This window comes from Oncorhynchus keta, chromosome 2 (genome assembly GCF_023373465.1).
Source record: "Oncorhynchus keta strain PuntledgeMale-10-30-2019 chromosome 2, Oket_V2, whole genome shotgun sequence".
Taxonomy (NCBI): Eukaryota; Metazoa; Chordata; class Actinopteri; order Salmoniformes; family Salmonidae; genus Oncorhynchus; species Oncorhynchus keta.
In genome coordinates, this window is record NC_068422.1 from 52,907,727 (window position 1) to 52,926,693 (window position 18,967).

An 18,967-nucleotide genomic window follows, 5' to 3' on the forward strand; every position below is an offset into this window, starting at 1 on the left:
CGTTCATCCACCTCTGGCCTGCTCGCCTCCCTACCACTGAGGAAGTACAGTTCCCGCTCAGCCCAGTCAAAACTGTTCGCTGCTCTGGCTCCCCAATGGTGGAACACACTCCCTCACGACGCCAGGACAGCGGAGTCAATCACCACCTTCCGGAGACACCTGAAACCCCACCTCTTTAAGGAATACCTAGGATAGGATAAAGTAATCCTTCTCACCCCCCTTAAAAGATTTAGATGCACTATTGTAAAGTGGCTGTTCCACTGGATGTCATAAGGTGAATGCACCAATTTGTAAGTCGCTCTGGATAAGAGCGTCTGCTAAATGACTTAAATGTAAATGTAAATGTATCAGTCTACTCATTGACACCCAGAGAACATTAGCGTTGTAGCTCTTATTGTGGGACTCTGAAAGAACTATGAATTGAGACACATTTACTGTCAACCTATGTGGATTGAACACTATTCCAAAGGAAAAACAACACTGCGGATGTTTTTGATTATGATAACTGAGACTGATACCCCATTTCATTGGTCCCCAATGCTTGGTCCCCAATCCTTAGGTAAAGCGTACAGTGCAATATGAATGTCAATACACACAATAGACTGACTGGGGAGGGAATTTCATTCACAGTCCTGCGATAAGAGGTACAAAGCTAATATTTGCGTAAGCTCTTCACAGTTGTGTTCTGTGGGTGTCACCGAGTAGACTGATACCCCATTTCATTGCGTGACATTCCAACCTTGTTTAACATTATCTAGTCTACATATGGCCTGATTCCACCAATTGTAACCTTTTGCATCACTTTTAAATAGGTACTTTTATTTTGAAAGCAAACACCAAATTCCAAAATTGTGACAAATCCTTATTGTGGCTAGCTTCACAACACATAACCTGATCCAGCTATTTCTTTTCATGACCAGAAGTTAAATTTCAATAGGCTAACAACAAGTAGCTACCTAGCTAATACCAGAAGTTGCGGCCTAACACAACATTCTACAATTAAACTGTTATTTTACATGCCAAATTAAAAGCTTATTTAACGCGCCAACGCGTTATTTGACGTGTATCTTTTTTGACACGCAAAGACCCAAAAGGCGTTCCATATAAGAGGGTGTGAATGATGCTGAATGGGTATACAAAGAAACCTCCAGTAGGTGTACCAAAACATTCAAGAGTCATTTTCTCAAAAGTTTATCAATTTCCAAATCAGAATTACTTCCCCATTGTTCCTCAACTGCAGTGTATGATATACCATTTTCTAGCTTGGAGTCTCTACTTTTATCGAATGTAAAAAAATAAATAAAAAATAAATAAAATGCACATAAGACCGAATCGAGTCGGTCGATCACACATGTATAGAAAAAAAAATCAACATTCCAAACTGCAGGACATAGGCTCCTGTCCTTACCATCTTGTTCAGGTAGAGGCGTGGCTTTTGTGTCTCTGGGCAACGGGTTCTCTGAGCTGACTGGCGCTGTCGAAAGGGATTGGCTACTGCTGCTGCTTGATTCGCTATAGAAGATGACTGACTGGCTGATGCTTGAGCTGCATGAGCTGGGGGCAGGCTCTGGGGCACAGTCCTCGCCTGGCTGCTTCTTCTCAATGTCTGCGGTTATACAAGAGAGTGACTAGCGTGGGTGTGTGCTTGTATGTGTGAGAGATGCTGGATTCCAAAATAACTCCTACCCTCTAGACATTTCATTGTGAAGGGGGAGATTGAAGTGTGTGTGCGTGTATGTGAGAGAGTATGTGTGTGCGTACTGTATATGCTTACTTAAGCATGTTGTATATACATACAGTGCATTCAGGAAAGTATTCAGACCCCCTTTAATCCCCCCCCCCCAAAAAAAAATGTTACAGCCTTATTCTAAATTTATTTTAATTATTTCCTCCCCATCAATCTACATGCAATACACCCATAATGACAAGGCAAAAACACTTTTTTTATGTTTGCAAATTAATACATTTAAACATTGTAATATCACATTTACATAGGTATTCAGACCCTTTACTCAGTACTTTGTTGAAGCATCTTTGGCAGTGACTACAGCCTAGAGTCTTCTTGGGTATGACACGACACAAGCTTGACACACCTGTATTTGGGGAGTTTCTCCCCATTCTTTTCTGCAGATCCTCTCAAGCTCTGTCAGGTTGGACGGGGAGCGTCGCTGCACAGCCATTTGTTGCTTAGTTAATTGTCCCGTTGGAATGTGAATCTTCGCCCCAGTCTGAGGTCCTGAGTGCTCAGGAGCAGGTTTTCATCAAGGATCTCTCTGTACTTTGCTCTGTTCATCTTCGATCCTGACTAGTCTCCCAGTCCCTGAAGCTGAAAAACATCCCCACTGCATGATGCTGCCACCACCATGCTTCCTCTAAACATGACACTTGGCATTCAGGCCAAAGAGTTCAATCTTGTTTTCGTCAGACCAGAGAACCTTGTTTGTCATGGTCTGAGAGGTAGTTGTCCGATTGGAAGGTTCTTCCATCTCCACAGAGGAACTCTGGAGCTCTGTCAGAGTGACCATCGGGTTTCTTGACCAAGGCCTGACCAAGGCCCTTCTACCCCGATTGCTCAGTTTGGCCGGGCGGCCAGCTCTAGGAAGAGTCTTGGTGGTTCAAACTTCTTCCATTTAGGAATCATGGAGGCCACTGTGTTCTTAGGGACCTTCAACGCTGCAGAATTTATTTGGTACCATTCCCTAGATATTTGCCTCTACACAATCCTATCTCGGAGCGCTCACGGACAATTCCTTCGACCTCATGGCTTGGTTTTAGCTCTGACATGCACTGTCAACTGTGGGACCTTATATAGACAAGTGTGTGCCTTTCCAAATCATGTCCAATCAATTGAATTTACCATAGGCGGACTCCAATCAAGTTGTATTAACATCAGGATCCACCTGAACACAATTTCGAGTCTCATAGCAAAGTGTTTGTATTTCAGGTTTGCAAACATTTCTAAAGACCTGTATTCACTTTGACATTATGGAGTATTGTGTGTAGATAAGGATGTTTTATTTGATCCATTTTAGTATAAGGCTGTAACGTATCAAAACGTGGAAAAAGCCAAGGGGTCTGAATACTTTTTCCGAATGCAATGTATGCCTATGTGCATCTCCCCACGTGTGTGTGTGTGCGTCTGCTTGTTGTGCATGCGTTTGAGAGAGTAGTCGAGAAGTCGCGCTTAGCCACACACTGCAGGACAGTATGGATCCAATATCCAGCAGTAGGTCTGTGGAGCGTAATGGTGGAGGAGAGAGGGTTTCTCGTCCCTCTCCCCACCTCATCTTCACACAATCCCCCTGTTTACACAGCGTCACTAAAGCCACTCCATGCCGGCCACAGCAGCAGAGCGGGACACCAGCTTGTGACAACACAGCAGCAGGGACGTGAACAAACAGATATACGTTCAGTCATGATGGCACTGGCACACATACGTGGGGTACAGGCACGCATACACGCACACTCACTCAGGCACTATACCCTCTTACATGCACTCAGACGCCCATGCTCACACACACACTACACATTTGCATACTCACCTATGCTAACACACACACTGCAATTCACACGGTCTCTCCCACGCACGCACACCCTCTCCCCAACACACACAAATCTTTGGTATTGCTGCATGACTCAAAGCCGTCCACTTTAAACTCCCTTAAAGCGAGGGGAAAGGGTGTGTGAAGGGAGTTGAGTGGACCTACCCGTAAAACATTTGGAACAAAGGTTCGTGGTTTTGCTGGACCTAAAGAGAAGAGACAATGACAGGTTAGAAAAGGAGGCCAGCCCATCACATTATTATTCATAGGACAGGTGTACTTCAGCAAGCCTGATCGCTGCGTTCAATATTTTATTTTACTTCATCAGTCTGGCAATTCTCTTTATAGAAACAGTTTGATACGATGTCTAGAACAAAGAGAATTCTTTAAAACTAACTTGTCTGGGATTGGGTGGCCTTGAACCAACCAGATGATGGCCTAATTCAAAGCAAAGTGTTTAGCCGCATAGGATTTTGCCCTAAACCCACCTGAGAGGATGCTGATTGGACCGGTATTGGACTTATACGTGAAGTGAAACAGAATGGTGAACGCAGCAATCAGGCTGGTTAACCAGGCTGTAATTTTGCATCAATATTGCCTACAATGAAAATATCCACAAGAGCGACAGCTTGTGGGCCAGTTTTAACATTGGGCAGTGCGGTTTCCTTTATCTGCAGTTTAAAAATGTAAATGTCTTCAGTTCTAATCAATTTATTTGTCCACATGTAACACGACCACCTAACCAATGCCAAAACAATTGGCTAGATGAGACCAAATAAATCGTGCCACATTTGGTATATAAAAATGGACACCCTAAAACAACATGTGACAAATAGCCTAAATAATATAAGTAAATTCCTTCATTGTATCCAATCCATCATCCTTCACAGTGGACCTGTTTGTCCCTTACCTCTGCCAACTTCCTAACTTTAATCTACGACACTTCGCCAGCTAAAGAGGGAGGCTAGCTCGGCTGGTGCTAGCACATGTATAGATCAAATACACCGCTGGAATGCAGATTAAAGCATTTATATATCCTGAACTTGAATGATTGCTCAGAAAACCAGGTGTTTTAATCAGCATTTGCTTACTTCAAATTTGACCTCACGCCGATTAAGATAAGCAGAGTAAGGAGTTTACATCACTATTGCATAATCTGCCTACTGCCATAATGAATTTAAAATCAAATTATTACTGTGGATGTAAACGTACTCAATGGTGCAGCTGTAGAACTTTGAAGATCTGAGGGCCCATGCCACATATTTTCAGCCTTCTTTCTCCTCAGACGTGCTGTCGTACCCTTTTCACAATTGTTTGGGTTTGTGTGGACCATGTTAAATTCTTAGTGATGTGGACACTTGGTCTTGATCTGCTCCATTACATCCCTATCGATGTGGTGTCCTGTAGTCCATGATCAGCTCCTTTATCTTGCTGGCATTGTGGGAGAGGTTGTTATCTTGGCACCACACTGCCAGCTCTCTGACCACCTCCCTATAAGCTACCTCATCGTCTTTGGTGATCAGTCTTATCATTGTCGTGGCGTCAGCCATGCAGTCATGCCACACAGTTGTGGGCAAACAGGGAGTACAGGAGGGGACTAAGCACACACTTCTGAGGGGCCCGCATGTTGATGGTCAGCATGGCAGATGTTTTGCCGCCTACCTTCTCCACCTGGGGGTGGCCCGTCGGAATTCCAGAATCCGGTTGCAAAGGAATGGCTTCCGTCCCAGAGTCATGAGCTTGGAAGGGACAATGGGTGTTGAGTGCTGAGCTGTCGTCAATGAACAGAATTCTTACATAGGTATTCCTTTCATCCAGGTGGGTGACGGCTGTGTGGATTGCAATAGAGATTGCGTCACCTGTGGGGCGGTATGTGAATTGGAGTGGGTCTAGGATAAAAAAATATATATATATTTAACTAGGCAAGTCAGTTAAGAACAAATTCTTATTTTCAATGACGGCCTAGGAACAGTGGGTTAACTGCCTGTTCAGGGGCAGAACGACAGATTTGTACCTTGTCAGCTTGGGGATTTGAACTTGCAACCTTCCGGTTACTAGTCCAACACTCTAACCACTAGGCTACCCTGCCGTCCCGTGGTGTTGATGTGAGCCATGACCAGCCATTAAAAGCATTTCATGATGTGAGACAATAATCACTTAGGCAGGTTACCTTGGCGTTCTTGGGCACAGGGACTATGGCAGTCTGCTTGAAACAAGTTGGTATTACAGATGGGGTCAGGGATAGGTTGAAGACACTTGCCAGCTGGTCAGTGCATTCTCTGAGTATATGTCCTGCTATTCGGTCTGGCCCTGTAGTCTTGCGAATGTTAAGCTGTTTAATAGGTCTTACTCATGGGCCTCCCGAGTGGAGCAGCTGAGGTGCCACTAAAGCCTGGGGTTCGATCCCGGGATGTGTCACTGCCAGCAGTGACCGGGTGCCCCATAGGGCGGTGCACAATTGGCCCAGCGCCGTCTGGGTTAAGGGAGGGTTTGATCGGGGCGCTTTCTTTGGCTCATCGTGCTCTAGCGACTCTTTGTGATGGGCCGGGCACCTAAAAATTGACTTCGGTTGTCAGCTGAATGGTGTTTCCACCGACACATTGGTGCGGCTGGCTTCCGGGTTAAGTAAGCAGTGTGTTAAGAAGCAGTAGTTTGCCTGTCTGAAAAGTAGTTGCATCTTGTGTTTATATTGTTGGTCAGTGTAGAATAGTTTGGATTACTTCCTGACCAATATTGATGAAACTTTTACCCCATTCTGGAACGAGGGTTTATCACAGAGATCTTATTTAATTACTAGAGGGACTATGGTTTAACCTACATTGAATCGGGTCCCATAGCTTATTTATTGTCCAACTGCAACAGCGCAAATGATAAACAGCCCAATTGACCATAGTTTTTACATGCAGAGCAAAGTATTCTCTCTGCTCACCTTAGCCATTGACCTGTTGACGATTGAGCGCAATGTTTCTCTTCCATGAGCAATTTACTAAAATGCACCTTACCTAGGCTAAGGTTCTTGAACATGGTACCCAAGGCATTGTTGCTCTGTGTTGGCTCATGAAAAGCCTGCTGCGGTGAGGAAGACCTTGCTTGACTGGCAGGCCTATACATTGGACCAGATGCCACATTGAGGGAAATTAATCAACATTGACCGCTAGGCTAGAAAGGTAGGGATTGTTGAGAGGGTGTGACAGCGGCTGTGTGTTTTGTTTTATGGAATTGATGTATCCTAGCTTTAGAGGCTGATACTGTACCTTAGTCTACCATCAACCTATCCAGCTAGATAAAAAAAAGTGCAGACGTTTATAAAAGGAAAGCAAACCCAATAAAACATGCTAGGGCTGAATCTTAAACCGAACACTTTGACCACTCGATCATGCGATATGCGTGTTCACGAGTCAATCTCAATGGCTAATTGTCGAGGGCTTCATTGAGCCCTTCAGGCAGCCTCTCTACCGAGTGGGCATCCTGTGTCAACTCGCAGCCCTTAGCAGCAAGTGCTCCCCATGAATCTTCATAGTGAATTATGCTACAAAATAGGTTGTGGTAGACTATGCTTGAGAATGGGTTTAGAATATTGGAATATTGACAAAGTGGCAGTTAGGATGGAAGTGCGCATCGTCTCAATTCTCTTTTGGCCTGAAATGGTAGCAGACTCGAGTGATCACTATAAATACAGATCAGAAAGTGGCCACTCAATAAAGGGCTCATCGGCCAAGTGTTCAGTTTGAGATTCAGCAACTCCAGGCTCCAAAACAACTCAAATCAATTTAAGCACCTCATTTAACACTTATTTAGTGTGTTTTCCCTACAGTACATTTCACCCCTTAGTGGGGCATACACAGGCCACCAAAGCACCATTCAGGGCTGCAAAACAAAAACCACCAAAGAATGAAATTGAATTGAAACCAAGAGGTCAAATGTTTTTACACCTGGGGGAAACAGAGTGGGGTGACCAGCCTGAGTAACGGTAGTGGAAAAACTACCTGTTGGAGTTGCCATTGGAGACTATACTCTGCACCAATAGGCTACTTTGGCATGCACACACACACACTTTATTCTTCCACCGCCCATCTTTGATTTGCCTGAAGAAGGTTAACTAACGTGGGCCGCCCGGCTGGTGGAATCTTGATTGGCGCTCTTTGCTGACGCCAGCCCTCATAAGCCTTAATTGCGGATGACATTTAACAGGAGATGTCAAATGAATCCCAGTCTCCTGCCTTGTTATACCCCCGGAGTGCTGCCGGCTTGATTGGCATTGAGTGATGGGTTAAAATGAGGGTGGAAGTAAGAAAGACAGGGGGAAGGGAGCAAGAGCCTTCTTTTCTTCCTTCTCTCTTTTTTCTCTCAAATTCAAAGTCCGGCTCAGAGGTGTTGCTGTGGTCAGGAAATGTTTTTAACCACAAACCATTCCTGGATTAAAATAGGCACGATCTATCAAATACGTTCAAATACTTAAGCTGTGCTTGATTGGGCTAGCAATAGAGTCAAGGCAATAGCTCAGTCCTAAAAAAAAGCTAAACCTGCACTCCAGGCAGGCTCAATCAAATGCCCAAACTCTGGTCTGGTCCAAAGCATTTGTTGACTAGCCTAGGCTAAGGCTATTTGACCCCTGAAAATCCATTCAACCCTAGCTTAAGGATCTTCCTTTGCCATGGGTGAGCCTAACACTCTTTTCAGGGAATCCATGCATGGGCCTTTATGCTTAGTTAAATATGCACTCCGGGATCTTAAGCACAACATATTGCACAAAATGGATTGGTAACATATTACACACATTTCAAAAATCGAATATCATACCAATTTCAAAATATATCACACAATGAAAAATGTGTATGATATCATACACTGCAAAATGTGTAATGTGTCACACAAAATGGATTACGTAGTAGGCCTACACATTGGCTGACTTCTTACATAAAAAAAGGGGACCACTTTTGGCTTGTGAGAGTTACTTTCAGAACTACTGACTAAAAAGTACACGAGTGTCTCTTTAACTAAGAAACTGTCAATGGCTGTAAAAGGCATCACACACATTCAACCTGATGTTGTGGCATTGAAAACATGAGTTCAGTCTGTGCACTCGATAGCCCTTTGAGAGGCTTGCTAATGATGTTCTCATCAAATAATATTTTCATACACCTACAGGTGTGGGTTGAATGCATCACTGGCATCCCATGCTTGTTTGTGTTAGGTTAGTAAATTAGTGTGTGTGTGTGTGTTAGATTAATGAGAGTGTGTACAGGTGGTTATCTGTGTTAGATTAGTGCATGTGTTTGTGTGTGTTAGATTAGTGAGAGAGAATGTGTATGTTTGATATATGTGTGGGTCATTAAGCTTCCTCAGTAACCACGTTTCCATCCAACCATTTCATGAAGATTAATTACCTGATGCAGGAAAAAAGACATGACCGGGATGATGGAAACATGAAATGTCGGACCAGGTTATAAAAAGCTGACAGACAATTTGTTTGTTCGACATGGATGTATCTTTTTGAGTCTGTAAAATTGATTATGCGGTGGAAAAGCCACAAATATTGATATAATAACCATCACATCGAAGTAAACTTGGAGTCACGCGATGATATGTTGTTTGGTCCACACACTACGACTTGGGAAAGCATGCAGTTTATTAGGTGACAGATGAAATAAGTTACGATGAACTTCACAGGGTGGTGAATTTGTAAGGTGATGAGCTTGATGCTCCTTTTCAATAAACAGAGGGTCTTATTCTGGTGACATGATGATCGATGCTTGGCTGCAGTGACAAAAACAAATAATATCACTTTAATTCAGAATAATCTCATGTAGGTAGCCTACCTACACTGTATCTACGAGCCGTTGGCTAGAGCACATGCGCCAAGACCAATTGCTGTATAACAGTTTTTGTGACAAAACCATATGTATAGTTGAAAATGCGATGGAAACCCATTTAACTTATAATTTTCATTCAGTACATGGGAATTTAACGGTAAAAAGTTATGTGCATTACGTCAACCCGCACAGCCGTTTATCCACAAAAAGTCAGATAGAAACATATCTGGTGTGAAAATATACAGATTGTTGAATATTGGCATGGAAATCTGTTACAAACTGGATGGAAACCGAGCCAGTGTAGCTGGTGCTATCTGGCAAATGCCTATAGCTCCTACTCATGTCTTTTAAGGCTCTGCAAATGATAAATGAAAAAAAAAAAACATTGTAACAGCCATTTCCTTACTATTTTCCTAGAACCAACTACATCAAAATGGTGTCAGCAGTTCCTGGTCAGCAATACCCCACTATCAACAATGAGCTTGTTTGACATTGTAGCAACTGACATATCTAAGAATCACCTTGCATCGTAAATAACTACAATATTATTTGTAGATCAGTCAGTCACAATTTACCCACATTGAATCACAGATTTGATTCTCTTGAACACGGTCAATATCTCTAAGAACTAGGGCTGTCCCTGACAAAAAAAATAATTAAGTTGTGTGTTTTCCATATTATATAGATATGAATCAAATCAACTACACGTAGGTTACTGAGCTTGTCTAATGCTTTAAGCACTGTGATTAAAAATGGACACACAAAATAATAACGAGAAAGCCAGAGATCAATATAGCCTAACCAGAAGAAAAAAAACTGTAGCCAACCCTCTTCCCGCTGCTGCTGGCCTTAGCTCCTGAAGTTCCCGATCGACAACCTTTTCCATTTGGAATGCCAAGTTATCCTACCATTTCTACTGCTCCACATGACAGTATGATTTTCATATGCACATTTTTTTGGAAGTTTCATTTATAATAAAGAATGCATATCTCAAAATCAATTTCACATGATTAATAAAAATTATACAAATCTAAAAGTAATTTCTATTGCCATTGCCAATATGTAAAAATAGCAAACATAATGCCAACAAATTAAAAAATTGCAGCCCACAGGAAGAAAATACTCAGATAAAAATAAATATGCTAGAAATCGCATGGCCTGTCTGCAAGAAACTTGAAACTGTGTATCAACTATTTAACTTGGTCCTGCCTGAAGCGGTGCTAACAAACTTGAAACATTGAATAAAATGTTCTGGGCCCTCAGTTTCCCATGCCAGTGAGTTCCAGACAGACAGACACAGCTGTAGTCTATTTGCGCAAAGGATAATCAGGTAAGCCTTTTTTATGACGCTTCCACCTGATTAGAGCATTTTTTTCCACCTTTCATGCTGAGTGGTTATTAAAAGGGAGAGAGCTAGAAATATTTTTCAAATAGGCTACATTGAGGAACTACTGTCATTTTCAATGGATGCAAAAACAGACAGTTTATTTGCTCTTTGACGCAAAGAAAAAAAAATCACAGAAGCTCCACAGTGCTCGTGAGTTAAGACAATCAGAAATAGAATCAGATCCCCAAATGGGCACATTTATAAGCCTGTATTTCCATGCAGGCCAGGTATCACAAAAGACAAATAATAAATATAATTAAATTTACCCAAACTTTCTCACAAGTGTAGTCTTGGTTATGCGCTCTGTAATAATAACAATAATAAATTGAATGCAGATATACAGATATTACTGTAACCAAACAAACATTACAGATTAGAAATGATGGTATTTAACAGTAAATGTAATACTGATGTGCCATCCCTGCGGCCTCTGCAATGGATTAGGCCACTCAAGACAGGTGTGAATCAGACAGGTGTCTCGTGTGCCAAAACATTTTCTTTATACCTTTGCCACTGCTGGACCAACAGCCTAATGACCAAACAAGCAGTCAACTACATGGGGTCAGCCCTACTGCGAACAATGCCTAGTCTGTCACAATCTCTCAATAAAGCTTCCTCTTTACTCACCACTTTGTCCTCTTTATACATCTCCACCTCTCATCCTCCTCCGTTTTGCATCCCTCCTTCACCACCACCCTTTGCTCTCTCCCATGTCACTCAAGTCTCACCCCCATAGCGACAGAGCCCGGCCTGCCAGTCTACCCCAATCAGAGAGCTCTGTCTCTCGTTCACCAGGCTTGCCATTAGCCCTCGCTGCCTACTTAAAACCCTCAGGGTGTCCTCTCTTCCTGTTTCCCTAATGTCTTAATAAGCATTATTCCTTAACCCCCTTCTACACACGCATGCACGGACACACACCATCCGTCCTTCCTGATTGGCCTATGATTATGACGATTACCCGTGATTGCCAAATCACGGGTTGCCGTCAACTCAGTGATTGTTGTTACCTGTGCGCCCCTTCCAAAACAGCACCTATATCGGTTCACTCAGTTGGTTATGGACCCCCTCATTTATAAAATGGGGACAAGGTCGCGGAGGCACCCAAAATAATTAGGGTGAGAGTCTGATATGAGTCTGTCGATCATCACACCTAGCTAGTATGCCTGGAGTGGAGAGCGCTTGACGGTGACGAGCGGAGAACGGTTATCCCAGCAAATTGTCACCCAACCCAGTGACGTAGCCTATTTGTTTCTCCCCCCCTCCCAATTCTAAAGTATGACACAAGGTCAACTCTACCAGGTGAGGTCTAGTAGAACAAACAAAAAGGAGTATCTTAGATTTAGGTAGTGTCGGGTAGGCTACACAATCCAAAAGCAAAGCATGAGAGCAAAAAACTCAATGATGAAAAGTAGGTGGGCTGTGTGGTTCAGCACACTCAAAGGCTTAAAGGGAAACCCAGCCGCAAGCTGCCAAGCAACGCGAGCCTACCAGACAAGCTAAATGGAGTGGGTGAAAAGCTTCAAGGACAATCTGTGTGCACATCAATGACAACTTGAAATGGTCCATCCACACAGACATCGGGGTGAAGAACACAACAGCGCCTCTTCAACATCAGGAGGCTGAAGAAATTTGGCTTGTCACCAAAAACACTCAAACTTTTACAGATGCACAATCAAAAGCATCCTTTCAGAATCCTATCACCGCCTGGTACGGCAACTGCTCCGCCCATACCCGCAAGGCTCTCCAGGACACCTACACACCACCCGATTTCACAGGAAGGCCAAAAAGATCATCAAGGACAACAACCACCTGAGCCACTGCCTGTTCACCCCGCTATCATCCAGAAGGCAAGGTCAGTACAGGTGCATCAAAGCTGGGACCGAGAAACTGAAAAACATGTGTCACTAGTCACTTTAAACAATGCCACTTTATATGTTTACATACCCTACATTACTCATATGTATATACTGTACTCTATACCATCTACTGCATCTTGCCTCTGCTGTTCGGCCATCGCTTATCCATATATTTATATGTACATATTCTTAATCATTCCTTTACACTTTTGAATATAAGGTAGTTGTGAATTTGTTAGATATAGTGCACGGTCGGAACTAGAAGCACAAGCACTTCGCTACACTCGCATTAACATCTGCTAACCATGTCTATGTGACCAATAAAATTTGTTTTGAGCGCATCCTGTCGTCTATATCACCACCTGGTATGGCAATTTCACCATCCACAACCGCAGGGCTCTCTAGAGGGTGGTGCAGTCAGCCCAACACATCACCAGGGGCACAGTGCCTGCCCTCCAGGACATCTACAGCACCCATTGTCACAGGAAGGCCAAAAAGATCATCAAGGACCTCTGCCACCCAAGCCACGGCCTGTTCACCCCACTACCATCTAGAAGGCTGAGACAGTACACGTGTCAAAGCTGCGACCGAGAGAATGGAAAACATCTTCCATCTCCAGGCCTCCGCCCAGTACCCTGTCCTGAACTTAGTCACTGTTACTAACTAGCTGGCTACCACCCGGTACTCTACCGTGTACCTTCGACTGCCCTATGTACAAAGCCATATTCTATTCCTATACTGTCCATAGTATAGGAATAGAATATGCTTCATGAGGTAGTCACCTGGAATGCATTTCAATTAACAGGTGTGCCTTGCTAAAAGTTAATTTGTGGAATTTCTTAATGCATTTGAGCCAATCAGTTGTGTTGTGACAAGGTAGGGGTGGTATACAGAAGATAGCCCTATTTGGTAAAATATCAAGTCCATATTATGGCAAGAACATATCAAATAAGCGAAGAGAAACGACAGTCCATTACTTTAAGACATGAAGGTCAGTCAATCCGGAACATTTCAAGAACTTTTAAAGTTTCTTCAAGTGCCACTGCAAAAACAATCAAGCGCTATGATGAAACTGGTTCTCATGAGGACTGCCAAAGGAAAGGAAGCCCAGAGTTACCTCTGCTGCAGAGGATACGTTCATTAGAGTTACCAGCCTCAGAAATTGCAGCCCAAATAAATGCTTCAGAGTTCAAGTAACAGACATATTAACATCAACTGTTGCTGCAAAGAAACCACTACTAAAGGACACCAATAATAAGAAGAAACTTGCTTGGGCCAAGAAACACAAAAATGCACATTACACCGGCGTAAATCTGTCCTTTGGTCTGATGAATCCAAATTTGAGATTTTTGGTTCCAACTGACGAGTAGGTGAACGGGTGAGCTCCGCAGGTGTGGTCCCCACCGTGAAGCTTGAAGGTGGTGTGATGGTGCTTTGCTGGTGACACTCAGTGATTTATTTAGAATTCAAGGCACACTTAACCAGTAGGGATATCACAGCATTCTGCAGTGATACGCCATCCATCTGGTTTGGGCTTAGTGTGATTATCATTTGTTTTTCAACAGGACAATGACCCAACACACCTCCTGGCTGTGTAAGGGCTATTTGACCAAGAAGGAGAGCTGCATCAGATGACCTGGCCTCCACAATCATCCAACCTCAACCCATTTGAGATGGCTTGGGATGAGTTGGACTGCAGAGTGAAAGAAAAGCAGCCAACAAGTGCTCAGCATTTGTGAGAACTCCAAGTCTTTTGGAAAAACATTCCAGGTTAAGCAAGTTGAAAGAATACCAAGAGTGTGCAAAGCAGTCATCAAGGCAATGGGTGGCTACTTTGAAGAATCTAAAAATATATTTGTTTAGTACTTTTTTGGTTACTACATGAATCCATGTGTTTTTTCATAGTTTTGATATGTTATTCGACAATGTAGAAAATGGTCCAAATAAAGAAGAAATCCATGAATGAGTAGGTGTCAAACTTTTGACTGATACTGTATATATAGTCAATAATTCAGGTTGGACACTGTTGCCTATGCCACGAATTCAGCTAGACGGCTAATACTCCAGATCTGGAAAATGGTGGTTTCCCCATCTATGCAAATGAGCAAAATCATTAAGGAAATGGCTCAAATAGAAGCCTGTCTTGTCTCTTAGCGCCCGTTGTGTAGAGTGATTTAAGCAAATAAATGTCGGGGCTATTAATTGCATTTTTACGGTAGATCTTGGGCACCGCAGGGGCAAGCCAGTTGAAACAAGCCCATAAGATAACCACAAGCCACACTCTCCCAGAATCAATGGCACATCACCAAGTTCAAAGTCAGCCACAAAATACAGATTTTATTTTTGAAATAAGAATGCTATCTGCGTGTGGACTGTTAAAAGTAAGACCGGTATGCAGCCCAAGTCTCAAAACACTTTAGAGTTCCCACGTGTACTGAATACATTTTTTTTCTAATTTCAGAGAACACCACATCTCACATCTAATATAAGTTAATTGTTTAATTCCAGAATTTCCTCACTAGAGAGCGATCGGCCTATTTCTAAGGGTCTGTACTCAAAGTTGTTGACAGCTCCTCTGGCACCCAGGATGGCACCTCTCAAAACCTGTGTGTGTGTCTTATCTTTTGGAGGGGTTGGGCTAAAAGCAGAAGTCAAATTTCAGTTGGACCTTGTGTGCAATTGACCAATAAAGTTACCTGATCTTAATGTGGTTGCCAGTTAGCTAGCAGCTCACAGCTGTTAGCAGCCAATGGTTAGCAGTTTCTTACTGGAGATAAAAACAGACAATTGGCATTTTTTCAAGTCATTAGTGAATTATTTAATGTAACAAATCAAACATTAAAACTCGTAAACAATTCCTTTAGACCCGGCATTTATTTGGAAAAAGGCGTTTACTGAAATGTGTGCCATTGCCTGGCTATTAAAAAAAGGGACAGGCTATGAGACACTGAGTTTAAGTTTACAGTATGCCTGTCCTGACCCCATTGTTTTTAAAACGATGTACTTGTATAAAAACAATATATTAAGTGACCTCAAAACTAAGTTAAACTTGGTCTATGAATGTGATAGTGGTTCCATTGCTCCACCCCATCCCTCGGCTGTTTGTGGGGTGACCGTTTTACTCTCGTTTGAACCGTAGATATATTTAAAGACCCATGCGGTCTAATAAATCGCTTTCATATATAAAATAAAACCCAAATATATTTTTTACAATTTATTTCCTGTGCTTCCTTGGGCCGCTGAAATACAATTTGAATACATTTACAGAATCGTCTGGAGCCCACTCCCTTAACATAAAAAACAAACAAAGGCACATGGTACTCAACCGGTCAGTTTGAGCTGGACACTGAAGTGAGCAAACTTCTACAGGTGTGTAGGCTAGTTTGTTTTGTCAACAAAACAAAAAGTCATACATAATTCATCCTTATTTGCAATATCATTGGTGTAGCGCTTTCAAAAGGTCAGCAGTAGATGCAGATCACCAGAAGACGCAGGTACAACAGCCTTTTTCCACAGTGGACCATCCTGGCCTGTACCCCTCTATTCATTGCAGAATGCCATGATTATCTATAGGGCAGACTATATGGTATAATCTTCAATATCAGAAAAAAAAATTTAAATTACAAAATTGGCAGTGATAATGGAGAACTTATTTAAATGACACATTTTGAAATGTTTTGTTGTAGAAAGTTTTAAAAAGAAGACAGACTGCAATGAAAGGTTGTCATTCTTCATATATTTTTGGTAACAAAAAAATAGGTTATAATGAAAGTGTAAATCATGGCATGCAAGTTAACTACATGACCAAAAGTACATGGACACCTGCTTGTTGAACATCTCCTTCCAAAATCATGGGCATTAATACAGACTTGGTTCCCTTTTGCTGCTATAAACAGCCTACACTATCCAGGGAAGGCTTTCCACTAGATGTAGGAACATTGCTGCGGGGACTTTCTTCCATTCAGCCACAAAAGTATTAGTGACGTCGGGCAACCAAAATGTGTTCGATGGAGTTGAGGTCAGGGCTCTGAAAAGGCCAGTCAAGTTCTTCGGGCAGGTAGTGTTCGCCTGGTCGTCCATCGGACTGCCAGATGGTGAAGTGCAATTCATCAATCCAGAGAATGAGTTTCCACTGCCGCAGAGTTTAATGGCAGCTAGCTTTACACCACTCCAGCCGACGCTCGGCATTGCTCATGGTGATCTGCGTGCAGCTGCTCGGCCACGGAAACCCATTTCATGAAGCTCTGAACAAACAGTTATTGTGCTGACGTTGGCTCCAGGGGCAGTTTGGAACTCAGTCGTGGGTGTTGCAACAGAGGAGACTATTTTTACACGCTACAGCACTCGGCGGTCCCCTTCTGTAGCCTACTACTTCACTGCCGCGCCGTTGTTGCTCCTAGACGGTTCCACTTCACAATAACAGCACTTACAATTGACTTGGGCAGCTCTAGCAGGGCTGCCAAGTTGAAAGTCACTGAGTTCTTCAGTAAAGGCCATTCTACTGCAAATATTTCTCTATGGCGATTGCATGGCTGTGACCTCGATTTGATAACCCTGTCAGCAACAGGTATGGCTGAAATAGCCAAAATACACTCATTTGAAGGGGTGTCCACATACACTTTTGTGTGTGTAAAAAATAATATATAGTGTCTTTTCAAGTTAATAGTTCACATGTGCTCAAGCTCTGGAAGTGGATCAAGTGTGAGGAAAACAAATCATGGTGAAAGTAAAGAGGTTGTGGCTCAACAAATCAATTAGCAGGAGTCGAGCAGCAACAGAATAGTCATTGGTTGGTTAAAGTACAAAAAGTTGTGTTTTTATTTACATTGTCATCGCCCGCTTTCTCAAACACCAACATCACTAAACACAACTATAATCTCATCCCATGACAGGAAAGGTGGAAGAGTTAGTATTGCACATAGCTTCTCAACAAGAACTTGCTTGACAGAATCTGTTGTGATGGCTGGGAAGAAACTTTACCGGAGAATATATCTCCAGGAAGGTTGGTGACAACTCCCTCTACAAAAAGTCATACATTCGATCACAGATAGCACCAACCCATTGACATCTGTGATCGAATGTATGACTTTGTGTAGGGGGAGTCGTCACCAACCTTCCTGGAGATATATTCTCCGGTAAATGTTCTTGGTTCATCCACTACACTGAAAAAAGTAATATCACTTTTTGTCCCCATAGCAGAAATATCTAGGGTGTATAAAAAAAATGACTATTTTTCAGTACATGTAATGGCTAAACAATGCGTTTGACACTTAGTGGGAATTGTCAATGGACAGGGTCTATTTGTGATTGGCTGTATGACCAATAGAAGACATGGTATTAATTACAGTTATCTGGCCTATAGGAGCTGTGTAAGTTGGTGCTAGGTCCAGCTGTGCCATAGGAACAGAGTAGTGCTGCAGCCTGCGTAGTCCTTTACATCCACCGGGAGTTCCAGGATGCCAAGAGAACCATGCTGGATGGCTTTGGGAGCTTGTCTGCAGAAAGAAATGGACAGAAACAAACCATGAGCTGTAATACATCTCAAACACTTTCATAGCCATACTTTACTCACACCTTACCTTTTTTTTATGTCACCACATAACACTTAGCAATAACTATTGATTTAACACAATCAACAGCCAAAGTATACTTTAGTCGGGCTATGACTTACTATCATTACATATCAGTCAAATAACATTTTATTAGTCACAGGCGCCGAATACAACAGTGAAATGCTTACTTACGACCCCCTAACAGTACAGTTCCCAAAAATACGGATAAGAATAAGTGATAAAAGTAACAAGTAATAACAATATATACAGGGGGGGTGACAGTACAGAGTCAATGTGTGGGGGCACCGGTTAGTTGAGGTCGTCTGTACATGTAGGTTGAGTTAATTAAAGTGACTGTGCACAGATGACAACAGAGAGTGGCAGTGGGGTGGAGAGGGAAGGGGGGGGTAGCCATTTGACTAGCTGTTCAGGAGTCTTATGGCTTGGGGTTAAAAGCTGTCTAGAAGTCGCTTGGTCCTAGACTTGGCGCTCTGGCACCACTTGCCGTGCAGTAGCAGAGAGAACAGTCTATAACTAGGGTGGCTGGGGTCTTTGACAATTTTTAGGGCCTTCCTCTGACACCGCCTGGTCCTGGATGACAGGAAGCTTGGCCCCAGTGACGTACTGGGCCGTTCGCGCTACCCTCTGTAGAGCCTTGTGGTCAGAGGCCGAGCAGTTGCCATACCAGGCAGTGATGCAACCAGTCAGGATGCTCTCAATGGTGCAGCTGTAGAATCTTTTGAGGATCTGTGGACTCATGGTAAATCTTTTCAGTCTCCTGAGGGGGAATTAGGTTCTGTCGTGCCTGCTTCACAAG

General features: G+C 42.9%; 1 protein-coding gene across 4 annotated transcripts in view; it reads right to left on the reverse strand.

The window, feature by feature from the left end:
* Positions 1 to 18,967, reverse strand: part of LOC118402730 (AN1-type zinc finger protein 3-like) — a 47,889-nt gene that overhangs the window by 17,046 nt on the left and 11,876 nt on the right. Inside the window, exons 2-4 of one of the 4 annotated variants that reach the window (XM_052478574.1) lie at positions 5,205 to 6,627; positions 3,708 to 3,748; positions 1,409 to 1,606 (exon numbers count right to left, since the gene is read on the reverse strand). In XM_052478574.1, the coding sequence (XP_052334534.1) occupies positions 1,409 to 1,606; positions 3,708 to 3,748; positions 5,205 to 5,278 (313 nt within the window). In that variant the 5' untranslated portion in view covers positions 5,279 to 6,627. Of the gene's footprint in view, positions 1 to 1,408; positions 1,607 to 3,707; positions 3,749 to 5,204; positions 7,848 to 18,967 lie in introns of those variants that run through there. The other 3 variants (XM_035800927.2, XM_052478580.1, XM_035800936.2) reach the window with 3 other exon arrangements.